At 25.7% G+C, this 15,470-nt stretch overlaps 1 protein-coding gene and 1 long non-coding RNA gene across 4 annotated transcripts; both read left to right on the forward strand.

Moving 5' to 3' along the window:
• The first annotated feature begins 78 nt into the window (after window positions 1-78).
• Window positions 79-3,740, forward strand: LOC409481 (ADP-ribosylation factor 1). 2 transcript variants are annotated; one of them, XM_392990.7, is made up of 5 exons: window positions 79-210; window positions 1,354-1,525; window positions 1,663-1,772; window positions 1,927-2,052; window positions 2,282-2,544. In XM_392990.7, exons 2-5 carry the CDS (start codon window positions 1,378-1,380, stop codon window positions 2,444-2,446), a joined length of 549 nt encoding a protein of 182 aa, XP_392990.2. In that variant the 5' UTR covers window positions 79-210; window positions 1,354-1,377; the 3' UTR covers window positions 2,447-2,544. The 2 variants fall into 2 exon arrangements, with proteins under 2 accessions (XP_392990.2, XP_003251503.1); XM_003251455.4 differs by having other exon boundaries at window positions 97-491; window positions 2,282-3,740.
• A 6,877-nt stretch (window positions 3,741-10,617) lies between these two features.
• LOC100578657 lies at window positions 10,618-12,883 on the forward strand. Of its 2 annotated transcripts, none has more exons than XR_001703063.2 (3): window positions 10,618-11,390; window positions 11,465-11,841; window positions 12,681-12,883. It is a non-coding gene; the product is annotated as an uncharacterized LOC100578657 (long non-coding RNA). The 2 variants fall into 2 exon arrangements; XR_001703069.2 differs by having other exon boundaries at window positions 11,465-11,622.
• The last annotated feature ends 2,587 nt before the right edge of the window (window positions 12,884-15,470 follow it).

Below are 15,470 nucleotides of genomic sequence, written 5' to 3' on the forward strand. Positions count from 1 at the left end.
TGGTATCGCCACCTACCGAACTAAATGCAAATCATTGAGGATTTTATTCGTCACGTGACTAGCTTAGCCAATCGGAGAATTTTGAGGGCCCTATACGTGGCATAAGGTATGAATCCTTTCCACGTCCGCCATTTTGACATACGGTACTTTTCGAGAGTGTTGGTTTTATGTTTTATCGTTTCTCGTGAAAATAATCTTTTTTACTGAAACGTAAGTAACGTAAGTGGCTTATACAGGCAACGTGACATTACGGGGAAGTCTCAATAATCAAACGACGTTTCTAAATAATGGAACTTTGAGCGGGGAACCTTTGACGATTTGCTGGGGAGTAGGTCGAAGGTGACAGACAACCGGGTGTACGCAGTGGCTTCGCAAACTGCACAATATCTTCCGCCTTGTTCGCAATACTTCGGTATTGGCGTTTTAGGTAGCCGATCACGTTTTAAAAGTGAATAAATCACCAGCAAAACACTCTAGAGTGATCCTTAACGGTATGCTAGTCCGATAATCATAGCGATGTATTAAAATGAGAATCAATAGCGGGCAGCATGAGCATCTCGTGCGTGCCTCTATATAATTTTTTTTCGTTCAGTTAAATTAAAATCTATGATTTAAATTGTTCTCTCTAGTTATTTTTTATCATAAATTTCTCGTAATTGTGCAGGTTAGCTTTTTGGACTTAGTATCAGTGTATTCGTATTTTACACATGTTTCTGCTCCAATTCTATCTACGTAATTTCAATTTTTTTCATGAAACAGATCTTTCCTTCATTAATGTCGTTTAAAATTATTTCATTAGTTCAATCAATTCGGTTATTTTTTTCGTTTTATAAAAATTATTTCGAAATGACTTTAAATTTGATATATATTATTGCACGTTGATTGTATATACATTGTATTATTACATATGTCGGACATATATCTCTTCGAACTAATCATAAATTCAAGATAATTAATTTTTTAATAGTCCATTTTTTAATTCAATTATAATTTTATAATATTTTTTGTCTTTATGTTTTTACAAGTGATGCGGTCGCTAATGTTAATTATCTTTCAATAAAACTTTCATTCGTAAATATTTATTTATATTTTTAAATTAAAATATAAATAGAGTTTACACATAATAAAAATAATAAAAATAATATTATATATAAAATTAATTTTATTTAATAGAATATTAACAAGAAATATAATATTCTTTATGGATTTTAACCATGTGATATGGTATCAAATAAAACTTTCATTAATTTCAATCAAGTTTTTTAATAATTTTTTTTTTAATAATTTGATTTAGCTATTATTATTAACTCATATTTATTAATGAAATTTTAGTTTATTATTTTATTGTTTTAGGTATTTAAATAATCAGCATTAACCATGGGGAATATGTTTGCAACATTATTTAAAGGCCTTTTTGGCAAAAAAGAAATGAGGATTTTAATGGTAGGTCTTGATGCAGCGGGTAAAACCACAATTCTGTACAAATTAAAATTAGGGGAAATTGTTACAACAATTCCTACTATAGGTAAATATAAAAATTATACATATTTAAATATTAAAAATACATTGCAACAAATATATTTTTATTTTTAACATGCATAGAAAAATTATTGTCTATTGGTATCATTATATAGTTTATTAATTAAATGTCACAAATTTTAGGTTTCAATGTAGAAACAGTTGAATACAAGAATATAAGTTTTACTGTATGGGACGTAGGTGGTCAAGATAAAATCAGACCTCTTTGGCGACATTATTTTCAAAATACACAAGTATGTAATTTCCTAATTGTTCATCATAATATTAATTAAATTTTTTTGTATAAAGTAATATAATTATTTATATAAACTTGGAAATTTATTTCTTGTTTATTTAAAACATAATATCTCTGACAAAATTGTTTTCATAGAATAAATTTATTTTCAGGGACTGATATTTGTTGTTGATAGTAATGATAGGGAACGTATTGGTGAAGCGCGTGAAGAATTGATGAGAATGTTGGCAGAAGATGAACTTAGAGATGCAGTACTTCTTATATTTGCTAACAAACAAGTAAGTTTCTAAAATATTAATATATTTATAATTACCTCTTAAAGAAATTTATCTTATTTCATATTATATATAGTATATTAAAAACATAATATTTGTTACTTTATGAGTCAATTATATAAAATTTATATAAATAACAAACTTTATACTTATAACTTAATAATAAAAAAAGAAAGAAATAAAAAATAATGTATAAAATTATTAGATTAGTATTTATTAATTAATATTTTAGGATCTCCCAAATGCAATGAATGCGGCAGAAATTACTGATAAATTGGGGCTTCATTCTCTCCGCAATCGTAATTGGTACATTCAAGCAACGTGTGCTACAAGTGGAGATGGACTTTACGAGGGTCTTGATTGGCTCTCCAATCAGCTCAAAAATGCCAATCGCTAATTGGAACGTTATTTTGTCAACATTCAGTTGCTATATTAACATCATAAAATCAGCTGCACACCTATTCCCCCATGAATGAATAATAGTATAAAAAGAGGTAATACTAAGTGCAAACTGCGAGATCTTTTTGATCTTGAAGTGGAGGGTGAAGATTGTCGAAAGTTGTCATTGTGCCAGGAAGTTTTTTGGGGGGAGGGGAGTGGGGAAACCGGCCGGAAGCACACATTCGAACGGCCACACAAGACTATTGCCTTGTGCAACTTATTATTATAATTATTATTATATTAGCATTATAGTTACACTTTTTACACAGAGATACCACGAGAAAAGTGGAAAACTTGGAAGTAATTGTATTAAAGTACCTAACTCTGAAACATACAATACACATTGATTAATTAATAATTTGAATATCTTTGAAAAAACTTAAGAACAAAAAAGTGAAATATCCACGGTGTTGTCAGTTTGAATACGTTGGACATACTGATTATCATAATGTAGCTGCATATTGTACATTACATTATATAAATATGATGATAAAAATGTGATCAATAGATGAGAGAATGTTGCTCTGTCCACTACATTATAAATGTCACATCGGCCCATCAGTTGACATAAAAAATGCAGTGAGTGGTAACTGACGGTGCAATGACTTACTGTTTCTAGTTACAAAAGTTTGTTTCTATTTTTTTAAGTTTTCAGTGGTATACGTCGATAAAAAAGTAAACAAAAAAAAAAACAAAGCTATGCAAAATGGTTGTCTTACTGCTTATAATTATCAGCAGGTGTTGTAATTGCACCCTCCTTCACCTGTTTAGAGTAAAACTAACAGTCAGTCAACCATGTATATCTCAGTGTAAAAGAGATATCATTTATTTATTGCACCTTGATAAGGTAAAATTAGAATATTGTCAACATTCCGAAATTATGCATCGATCGTGGCGGGAAATGCAGATAAAAAAAGATTTGAATGAAAAAAAAATATGAAAGATGAAAAAATGCGGAATAAACTAAAAAAAAAAACTAAAAAAGTTAGGAAAGAACCTCTCACAGCAAAGAGAGATAGGCCTCGCAATTTCTAAGCCAGCTATCCAAACTGGCATGGCAGTCTGCCAGATGAAGCCATTTTCGCAAAGCCCTTCAATCTCCTAATGTTTTCCTGTCCTTAAAAATACATTGTTTTTACGAAATAATCTTCCCCTAATTGATCAAATCGCCTTTCCGTCATATGCGAAGATTCGTATAATTATATATGAATGTTTAAACGATTTGTGAAATATACTGTAATTGTGCTTTATGTAGTCTATGTGTTATTTGCCGTTAAAATAGTTTGTTTTTGTTCTGGCTAGTTTATCAAATTTATAAAAAATTCTTCTTTTGGGATGTATGCATATTGTGCAGGAAATGACAAGGATAAAGGAATTTCTACACTAATGCGAGAACTGATTACATTATTATTATTATTATTATTATTATTATTATTATTATTATTACTATTATTATAATTATAATTATTATTATTATTATTATTATAATTATTATTATTATTATTATTATCATCATCATCATTATCATCATCATCATCATCATCATCATAATAATTTACATCAGACGAAAACAAACATCTCTATTCACAATCAGCCTGTATACATCAGATGATGGTACTTCAGTTATACAAGCACGATTACTATTTTTTTTTAATTACTAAAGACTGCACACCGCCTATACCGCATTTTCATTTAGCAATTTAAGTTCTTTTTATTTTTTTTTGGTCAGCTAATTATACATTAGGATAAATTATGAGTTCTAAATTTTCATTATAAAAATCAAATCCTAAATTTCCATTTTCATTTTTTTAGTAAAAAAAAATTATAAGTAATTTCTTAGTAGTAATATACTTATGTATAACAGATTTTTTTCTGAATTTTAATAACGTGTGTATATTTAACGATTAGAAATTTTAATGAGGATATTATTTGCTCTAACTCTGTCAGAACAAAAATAAAGAACGTAATATTTGAAATATACGATTTTTTACCGATTCTACAGATCGACTCATCATTAAATAAGATATTCTTTTATCTTAAATCATTTTTCATTCATCTTCATTAATAACCAAATACTTATAAATGTAAAATCATCAAATAACTTTAAAAAAATTGTATACAAAAATTGTTAAATACTTTGTATTTAATTCATTCAGTATATAACATACATATATGTTATATATGCAATTTCAAAGCATTGTAAACAAATTTTTTTTTTTCTTTTTTCTTTTTTCTTTTGCGTGTATTAATTTGCTTAATATTTTTAATACGGTATGTTATTTTAGTTACCGCTCAGATTAATTAAAAACCAATATTAAGAAATTTTCAATATATATATATATATATATATATATATATATATATTTATGTGTGTGTGTGTGTGTATATATATATATATATATATATATATATATATATATATACACACACACACACACACATGTGTGTTATCATTATAACAACGATAAATGGGTTAAATACTTATAAGTTGCATTCATGACGTCGGTTTTATGCGCATGACCTCAGTGTCGTGACATTTTCTTGCGCGTAATCTTCGATGTATAAGTAAGTACTCAATACAATACATTGTCATTTAGCTTCAAATGTACATTACGTGCACGAGTGTGAGTGAATCCGGTTTCATTAAATCTTTGTTTGGTAAATAAACAAAATAAAATCATTTCAACCTTGAAGACAAAATTAAATTTTATGAATCCTTGTAAAATTTAAATCCAATTTATTTTTACTTATTTACTCAATCGAGATTTATACAATAAAAAAATACTTCATACAAATCTCATATTTTTATGAATTTATTAAATATTATTTGTTGAATATCGATAATCATAAAAAATATTGATATTAATGTAATAAAAAATCATGTTTTAAATAATGATATACTTAGAATAAGCAGGAAATATATATATATATGTACTCGATGTATTTGATTTTTTTATTGGTTAGAATTTATATCTATAAGCAATCTATAAAATTTTAATCGAAGATATATATGTTCAATATAAAGTGAAAGTTAATAGAAAGTAGATTTTCTACAAAATTTATTCAGATTTTATATATAAAGATATTGGAATGAAACTCAATTTATAAATGCTATTAATATACATTGAAAAAAATAATATTAACTATTTAATTTTGTTTTTAAAACAAATGATTGATTAAATTTATTTTCAAGAAAATAAATATATATATACACATACATATATATTCATTTTTCATTACAATTATACTAGATTTTAAAAAAAATTTTAAATTTTATTAATATAAACTATAATACCGATATAGAAATAATCTATTCTTTTTTCATCATCGAAAACTACAATTACAAAAAAAAGATGGCGCTATCAATCAAACAGGGTTACTATTTTTCGTATTTATTTAACTTACTTACTAGCTATTACATTTATGGTTTTCGTATCCTATACTCGAAATATAGATATGATTTATGAAAAAAAAAACAAAATCGGTACCTCTTATATTTTAAAATTATGAACCTGTAGGATAACGATTACATATTAAATGTCAGACGAAACTGTTTATGATAGATACAGACGGCGCCAGATTTTTTGTCGAACAAATAACGTCCGACTCATCACGATCTTTCAAATCGTGCGTACTTTTCTATATAATTTTTTATAAATCGTTGATTATTGAATAATAATAAATAGCAAATAAAAAGTTTGTCAATTACGATAACAAGGTAAGCGAAAATCCTTCAGAAAATGATAATTGTTTACGCAACAATGTATATAGATATAATATAATTTTAATTTCGAGGTTATTATGTAAGTAACATATTAGAATATGAATCCTTTCAATTCTTTTTTTCTGAATGAACATTTTACATCTCATAAATATAAATTAGAAAACATTTTTTGCAATTATAACAAAATATCGTTTTATAATATATAATAATGTGCTAATATATACGCAATACATAAATATTATTTGATATATATATATATATATATACAAAGTTTATGTTATTCAATTTGATTTCAATTTGATATTAAATTAAAAAAAATATACAAAATTTTTTAACTATTACATAGTATTTTTTTTGTTTTAAAAGTAAATTTTTTTTCTATGCTTAGAAGAAATTAAAAGAAATTCAGAACAGATTTATTAGTACTAAAAATAAAAATGTCAGTACTTTCGATTTTTATTATTGAGATTTAATATCGATAATTTTAAATCGAAATTTGATAATCTTCGGATATAATATAAATTATTACATTTCATTGTCACGATATAAGCAAGATTTTTTTTGGCATATCACTATCATGGCATCTTATCCTTGTGAAATGACGTTGCTAAAAATGTAATTCCTAAAAATTCGATCGGACCACTCCATGTTTTATATGATAAACTGTTTGAATTACACGATCATCTGTGTTTTCCCATCGACGAAGCATGGGTTATCAATTTTCCTCGGACATTGGAAAAATATTATTTCAAGTTGAAGCCAGATTGTTGTTGCGGTGCCAGACGAAATTCCAAGGAAAAGGTTTTTTCAATCTAATACTCAGAATTTTAAAAATGAGAATGAATAATCTATTAGATGATCATTATTACACATTTTTAAAAATAATTAAGTTAATAATTTTATATGTGAATATTTTCTTAGATATTATATTTATTAGATATTATATCTAAGAAAAATTTCTCTGAAAAGAATGAAGATTTGATTCATTATTTTTGAGAATGTGAAATATGAGAATGAAATACAATATTAAAACAATTTATTGCCCAAAAGCTCATATCTACTAGCAAAATCTTTCCATATTTCTGTTAATTCTCAGAAGACATGTTACTTAATTCAACATATATTATTTAATTAAGTTTTGATCATTAGAAGAAGTTATAACAAATATATACATATACATGTTATACATGTATAGTATCACAAAAATGGCATCAACATTCTCATTTCGTTGATGTATATGTATCTTAAAATATTGAATCACGTTGCACTCGTATATCGACAATGATTATGTGTGTGGGTGGTGTGCTAAATAGGAAATATAAAACTAAACAAATGTAAAGAATGTAAACTCAATATGTAATGTAAGATAAATTCTAACGACGTGTAGGAATGCTGCATAATTCAGCTATTAATTGATTGCCATTCATGTAAATTCGATTAATGGAAGCAATGATCGTTGAGAAATAAATGTTTCTCGGCTTGCATGCAAGAGTTGCCTTTGACATTTTCAGCGTTGTTCATTTGATGGAAAATGGGCTTTTCCATCGTCTTTTATTTGATCATTAATTGGCGCCACTGAAACAGTAAATTATTTATAATCGCACGATTTATGATCGAAGAATTTTCATGACTGTAAAAAGCGGAAATAGGTTTACGAGTTTGATATCAATTTTGCAAGCGTCATGATCGAACTTAGACTACATGATTTACCGATCATGCTCTCTACGCGTTCCATGCATTTAATTTATTTTACAACTCCATGTAATTCACGTCATTCGACCAAATTTACTGATATAGGCTATCCATTTGGATATGCTGCACTTGGATGAAATAAATTTTGTTTCTATACCATGATCGCGATCAAAAGTGTATTTACATTAGTAGATCATTTACATACATAAATCATTGATAATTAAGGTAATTAAGATAATTAATCTCTTTTTAAATTTGATTATAAAAAAGTTTTTTAATTAATAATAAAATTCTAAATAATAATCATTCTTATCACATATTATTCATAATTTAATAATTTTTTATCTTTATTTTGTTTATTATATTTTTATTTTATTATTTTTATTTATCATAAATAAAAATTAAAATAATATTTTTAATTTTTATTATAAAATTGTTATTATATATTATTTATTCAATTTTTATGGGCATGTTTACAACATCGAATGATCTAAAGAATTGGATATTTCATAACTATAATTTTTAAAGTTAGAAAAAATTAACAAAAAATTGTGAAATTCTTTTAGATGATTTCTGAAATATCGGCAGTCAATTTTAGCTGTATACTTTACAACAAACTCGGCGATCGTCCAAGATTCCTTTCATATGCTTCGTAAAATTATGAGCCATCGATTTCTTCTCGTGCATGCAGAGCCTCTGTCGGATCCTTCAAGAGATAACTTTCTCCGCGAAAACACTGAATTGACTTTTCGTCACGTCGCCGGTTTTAATGTTCGCACAACGTGAATAACCTTTCGATACGCGTTCGGTCACTTAGGTATAAATCATTCGATACATACGCAAGAAATTTACATAAACAGTGTACGGATGAGGGCTGAAACGAATCCGGACATAAAACGCGAGGAAGGATCGACATGGTGACGACCGTGTGGAACAAATATTTTAACGTGCGTATATATCATCAATAACATCGATTTTCACAAATCTCTTATAATTTATGTTTGTTTAGTTATTGAGCAATTCGTTTTAAAATAGGTCATGGTAAACGTGTTGCACATATTTACACGTGAAAATTTGGTAATGCAATTGCATCAGAAATTGCATTCAGAAATTTTACTTTATTAATCGAAACATTTGAATTATCATATTTTATTTGAATTTTTGTTTATATAGAACAATAATATAGAAAGATATAAAGTGAAATATATGATAGATATTGATATGAATCAAAAAAAAAAAAAAAATTGAAAATGTAAAATATTATTTTTTTATAAAAAGTTTAATTTTCAAGTCGATATCGAAAATCCATTGCGCATGTATAAACTTGGATGTAGTGTCATCTGTAGAACGATTCGGCAAACTTCACTGCAAAGTTTTCTTGTATAAAAGTTTATGTTTATTATATATAAATCAACAAAAAATACAATAAAACAAAATTTAAATCGATTATTTAATATAAATAATATATATTAAATATATATATAATATATAATAATTAATAATATAAAATAATATATAATAATATAAACATTTTTTCAAATTTCGTAACTTGATTTTTGATCAGAAATAATATAAAAAAAATTTATAATAAATTTATAATGATAAATTTTTCTTATACAAGAGAAATTTTGTTAATTTATTGTATTATTTTATTTCTTGTTGTATAGTGTCAATATTGATTTTCTTCATAATTTATTCTACATATTCATTCTATAAAAATTAATATAATAATAATATATAATAATAATTTAATTATTTTTTGTTAAATTTTCTTATAAAATATATAAATCTAATTACTTACTTTCGAAAAATATATCAGATTCTAAGAATATCACTATTAAAATAAACAATTCAAAATGATTAGTAGAAAGTGCATATATGATAATTTTATCGAAGCGTATATAAACGAATATGTGAATGTATACGCGTGACCAGAGGCGTGGATTAATAGATCTACACAAACATATATATTTGCAGATAGAAGGGCGAATATTTCAGCTTTGAATACATAGACTTGGAAATTATAGGGTGTGTACTTAAAGTGATTATGCACATATATTAAGGAAACTTTATTTACATACCGTATATTTAATACTGTATTTAATATATGGTAAAAAAAATATTGACTTGATGTTGTAAAATCTTATTCAAAAAATCTTTTATATAGTTATTAGTTATAAATATATATCTTTTTTTATATGATTAAAATTTTCTTTTATAATTTTTTATTACTATACTATACTATTTAAAAAATGAACATATAATATTTTTTCTATTATTACTTCTTTTATATAGAATAATTAATATAGCTTTAAATAATGAATTTGAATGTTATAGCTAGAAACAGAAATAGTGAAAATTTAACTATCATTTATATTAATATGTGAAAAAAAATTAAGTATTCATATGAAAAACAATTTCAATTAATCGTATATCAAGAATTTAAATTTACTTACTAGATTCACTATTAATTATTATAATTTTTTTACGAATTATAAAAATAATGAAATAAATAAGCAACTTACAGTAGAATAATAAATGAATATTTATAAATATTTATAAATTTAATAAATACATTAATAAATAGTAAACAAAAAAAAAAACAAATGAAATAAAAAAAAGTTTCATTTCAGAAAAAGAATTTATATAGAACTAGTTCATCAAAAACAAAATTTTAATGAACTTCATCTTCGATAATTTATGTATAATGCGATCTTTCCGCAAAAAAAAAATAACAGTGAGGAACCAATAAAAAAGGAGAAGAGATACGACTATCATAAATATTACATCTGCTTTCTAAATCAATCGTGTTGAGCTTCTCTTAAAAACTAGCTTTACCATATCTCTAAATCTGATGTCGAGATATCGATGACAAGTGGACATGTCGCGACGCGATACAAGGTTCGATTTCGCGCTGGTCATTCATGACTCCACGTGAAATTAAGATCGATTTCACATCTAACGAGCGTCGGCCTGTGGCCTGGGTGTCGCGAAACAAATAAGAAGGGCGGGGAAAGATGAGATTGAGCCGGTTGGTCGTTCAACCGAGCCAGTTACAACAGACGGCGCCCATGATCTGGTCAGTTTGGCGAAGAACGTGAGAGTAAGCCGCTCCTGGAGCGAAAAGAGGAACAGAGAGGGCTGAATGAAGAAGGAGTAAAAAAAATATTGTGACGACGTAGTGAGACACGTGTGCAAGACAAGAACGAAGACAGGATTGGAAGAGAGGAAGAAAAAAAAAACGTTATGACGGTAAAGAGGTTAAGGTGTGAAAGAGATGAGAATATATGTGATTGAAAAAGGCGAACAAGTGGAAGAGGAACGGGGATAGTATGACTTGTTGGGAAACAACTAAAGAGGGAGGAAGCGAATATGTATGTGAGTACGTGGGATGGATAATACTTCCTTGGCGCGTGTAATGTACTCGTCCGACGGCGCCGGCGCCTGCATATATTGCTCTTTCTATCTTTTTCTCTGTCTCGAGGTGAGTATTTCATTTTCTATCTCTCTTTCTACTCTTGCCGAGTGCAGTGTATTTATAGTGTATTATTATTATAGTATGTTTACGTGACGTGACACAGATTCCACAGAGACGCCTCCTGAAAAATCTACTATATGATTATGTCTGGTGTGTGCAAAAATTTTTGGGACGTGTCTAGAACGAGGTTATAGTTGTTATGACGTATGACATTGCGCGGCTCTTCTAAATGTTCTCGGTTTGGAAACAAACAAATATTATTAATCATCGATTTTCAAATGAAAGATTATCATTATGATACAAAAGTACTTGATATACATATTTGAATCATTTAGTCAAATTACATAATAAAAGACGAGAATGATAAATTTCCATATTATCATTCAATATATAATTTTCCTATCGATATTAATTGACTATTAAAATATTTTTATAGTGAATCAAGTTACATTATTGCGTAAGTTTCTATTATATTCGAAAAATTAAATATTATATGCAAAATTAATAAAATAAAAAGCATCAATTTAAAACATTATATTAATATAATGTAAGTATTTAGATTTATTTATTATTTATTTATTATATAAATATTTATTATATATTTGATTATAATTTTATATTTAATTATTAGTTTACATGACAAATCGTAAATATTTTGTAAATATATAGCAATCTTAACGGAAAATAGCATTTATCTTCGATTTAAAGGGAAAAAAGAAAAAATAAAAACTAGGACGATATAATATCAAGTTTGTTCATTTAAATTTTTCTTATTCAATTATAATACAGTTATTATTATTTTTATTGATTACTTATCGATAATGAACCTTGACATCGTAAATAAAATAATATCAAGCAAATTTTTCTATTTATATATTTGAATATCATGTACATACTATCTTACTATAGTATTCTTTACATAACCTCAATTTATTCGATAAATTATTCGCATTTTAAATCATAATAATTTTTGTCAATTATATCCTAGTTATTAGATTTTTCCATAATATGATTGAAATATCTAGTAGGTTAGATTTATCATTGAAAATTCTTCATAAAGATTCAAATCAAATAATGATCGCAAGGTATCTTCGAAATATAGGGATATGGCGCCGTTCTTGATTTAGCTATAACGAATTATCTTTCATTATTATATTAATTTTTAATAACAAATATTTCAGAATTCGTAAAATTTCTAATTTCAATATTTACATCTGCGCCAAAATACATAACCTATTTTAAAAATGTCAGATTCCACGATGTAATGAGATAAACAATGAATGAAATATTTTGCAGCATTGGTATTTATCAGCTATACTATTAACTGAATAAACGAATGATCAAAAAAGAATAAAGGATAGAGAGAATAAAGAAATATTTTCAAAAATCGACATGTAAACGCATTGTGCCTTGGCCAAGACAGGTGTCTCGATCGCGGCGCCGGAAGATCATAAACTGTTTTTCAGAAAAGATCTCTACCAAAATCCCAATACCGAATGGCAAGTATTATTTATTTATAGTATTATTTATTTATATATATACACGTTATGGTGTGTTGTAAAATTACATATACATATACATATACATTTGTATTTTTTCACGCTGTCTACATCTAAATATATTCAGGTTCATTTAAATTACAGAGGGTAACCATTTCTTTTTTTTTCTTTCTTTCATACTTTCTTTTTTTGTGGAAGTATAGTAAAAAATTTCTATACATAAGTCAAAAGCATATTCAAATATTCAAATTATGGAATAATGAGATAATTGAAGGAATTGGAGAAATAATGGTGTATATATAAATGTTTTAATGAGTGAATCATCAAAATATAAAATTTATATTTCATACATTATAATTACAATATTATTTCAAGTAATAAATGTTAATTATATAATGTACAATTAAGTAAAAGAATATTCTCCATATTTCATTCTTATTCACAACTTAGATGCATTAAGAAAATCTGGCAAATGAAAAGTATTTTTAAGAAAAGATACATAAAAGATTCAAACATATATCTTCAAGGATTATTGTATTTATAATAACATCTATTACTAAATAAGAGGCATTCAGTTTAAGATTCTTTTGTTGCATATAAAAACTCTGATAACTGTTTAAAACTCTTGTATAATGATTTTATAATAATTAATATTAGCAACTTAAGCAAGTTAGAGAATATAGATTTCTTTTTTATGAGAAACAGACAATAATTGTAAAAAATAATGGTATACAATTGTAAATTAAAAAATTTAATTTGTTTTATTACCAATATTATAACTTCTAATTTACAATTTGTACATTTTTTCCATAATAATTAATCTATAATTATACAAAAGGATTTTTATTAATAAAACAATTTTTTATGTGAAATAGAAACCGTATAGGAGTTGATATGAATGTGTATGTATGAAACAAGAATATTGGCGATTGGCGGTACCGCTTTTGAGTCATATAACAAAGACACCCTAGAATGATTCGATTATTAAAAAGGTTTCAAATATTTGAGTATTCAACTGAAAGGTGTTTGGAAACAAGAAACTCTATTATATTTCATACGATCGAACGTGCTTCCGCACTTGACATCCGGATTATCCTTAATTCATGAAGAAAAGAAAGCGATGAGGGAAGGTAGACCAGGTGAAACTACCGACGCTTATCTTATTGATGGTAACTTTATTCATCGGATCTGCGGAGTTTGGGGCTCAGTTTTTCGTAGAATCGGCTATTGTCTCGGAGATTAATGGTCCCGCGCGAAACCATTCGTCCTGCGAACACGAAGACCCGAAAAATTTCGCTTCTTTTGTGGCATGTTCCTTTTACTTTGCGATGCCATGGCAAAGAGGACACGGGCCAGTTTCGATGTTCATTCAAGAAATTGAACCTTCTAAAAGTTTTGTTCTCAAGGAAAAAATCTAATCTAATTCAACCTAATCTAGTTTATATTTTATATGTCTATTATATGTCTTTGTATCATGTCTTCACTGTATATTTATTTCTAGAAAGATTTATTAATTATTGAACAAAATTCATATTTCAGTCTGTTGTGTTGATGGAAGTATCAGGATGGAAGATAATGGAATATGATGAAAGATGATAAAATGAAAATGATGAAGAAATTATAATTGATAGATTTTATGTTGTTTGAATATCTTTGAAAAGTATTATCATACTGTTTTTCTACTGACAATGATTGACATATTATAGTGTCTTTCTACTAATGATTACTGATGTTAATAGAATTATTTTAGTAGAATTTATGAAATGAATACTGCAGGTAAAAATGTTTAATTTTTTCACAATATAAAAAAAGATTTGAAAAAATTATTAATAGACAGATAATAATCAAAGCCTTATATTATAAATTTCTATGTTTATCATTATAATTTATTTTATTTTAAATTAAATAACATTTCTAATGTAAAAATATCAATCAAAGATCACTATTGTTTAATATTTTTATCATAAAAAATGAAAAATGTTAAAATATTCAATATTTAAATAATATTTTTGCTAAACAATTTTAATAAATGTAAAATATAAATTATAAAATATAGAAATATTTAAATAAAACAGTAAAAATATATTATACATAATTAATATGCAAATAAACAGATTTATTCATGAAATATGAAGTCAAATTATAAAAAATGGATGCTATATCATAAATTAATAATCAATAATAGCTAATAATTGATTATCTGAAATTTATATTGGAGATTATATACTTTAAATTTTAAATTCTAAAAATTTAAAAAATTTTTTTATTCTTATTAGAATTATTCTAATTAGAATTATCATTTAATCAGTGTATGTTATGTTCTTTCTTTGTAATAATATTTTGTGATAATACAGCAATTAATTATTAACATAATTTTTATAATGTTGAAGCTTGTTTTAAAATATGTAGACATAAATATAAAGAGAGGATTACTTTAGTTTATTATATGATATGATCTTATTTAGAGATTTGAAAAACATATATATATGTGCATACATATACCTTCAAAAATATTTTCGTTTGATTTTTCGGATATATAATATAAAATAAAGTTTTTATTTTGAAGATAGATATTTAAAATATTTAA

Source organism: Apis mellifera, linkage group LG1 (genome assembly GCF_003254395.2).
Source record: "Apis mellifera strain DH4 linkage group LG1, Amel_HAv3.1, whole genome shotgun sequence".
Classification (NCBI taxonomy): Eukaryota; Metazoa; Arthropoda; class Insecta; order Hymenoptera; family Apidae; genus Apis; species Apis mellifera.

Coding starts and splice junctions, on each gene's coding strand:
- LOC409481 (XM_392990.7), top strand. CDS start 1,378: ATGGGGAATATGTTTGCAACATTATTTAAAGGCCTTTTTGGCAAAAAA. Junction 1,526..1,662: donor TACAACAATTCCTACTATAG/GTAAATATAAAA, acceptor CACAAATTTTAG/GTTTCAATGTAGAAACAGTT. Junction 2,053..2,281: donor TTATATTTGCTAACAAACAA/GTAAGTTTCTAA, acceptor TTAATATTTTAG/GATCTCCCAAATGCAATGAA.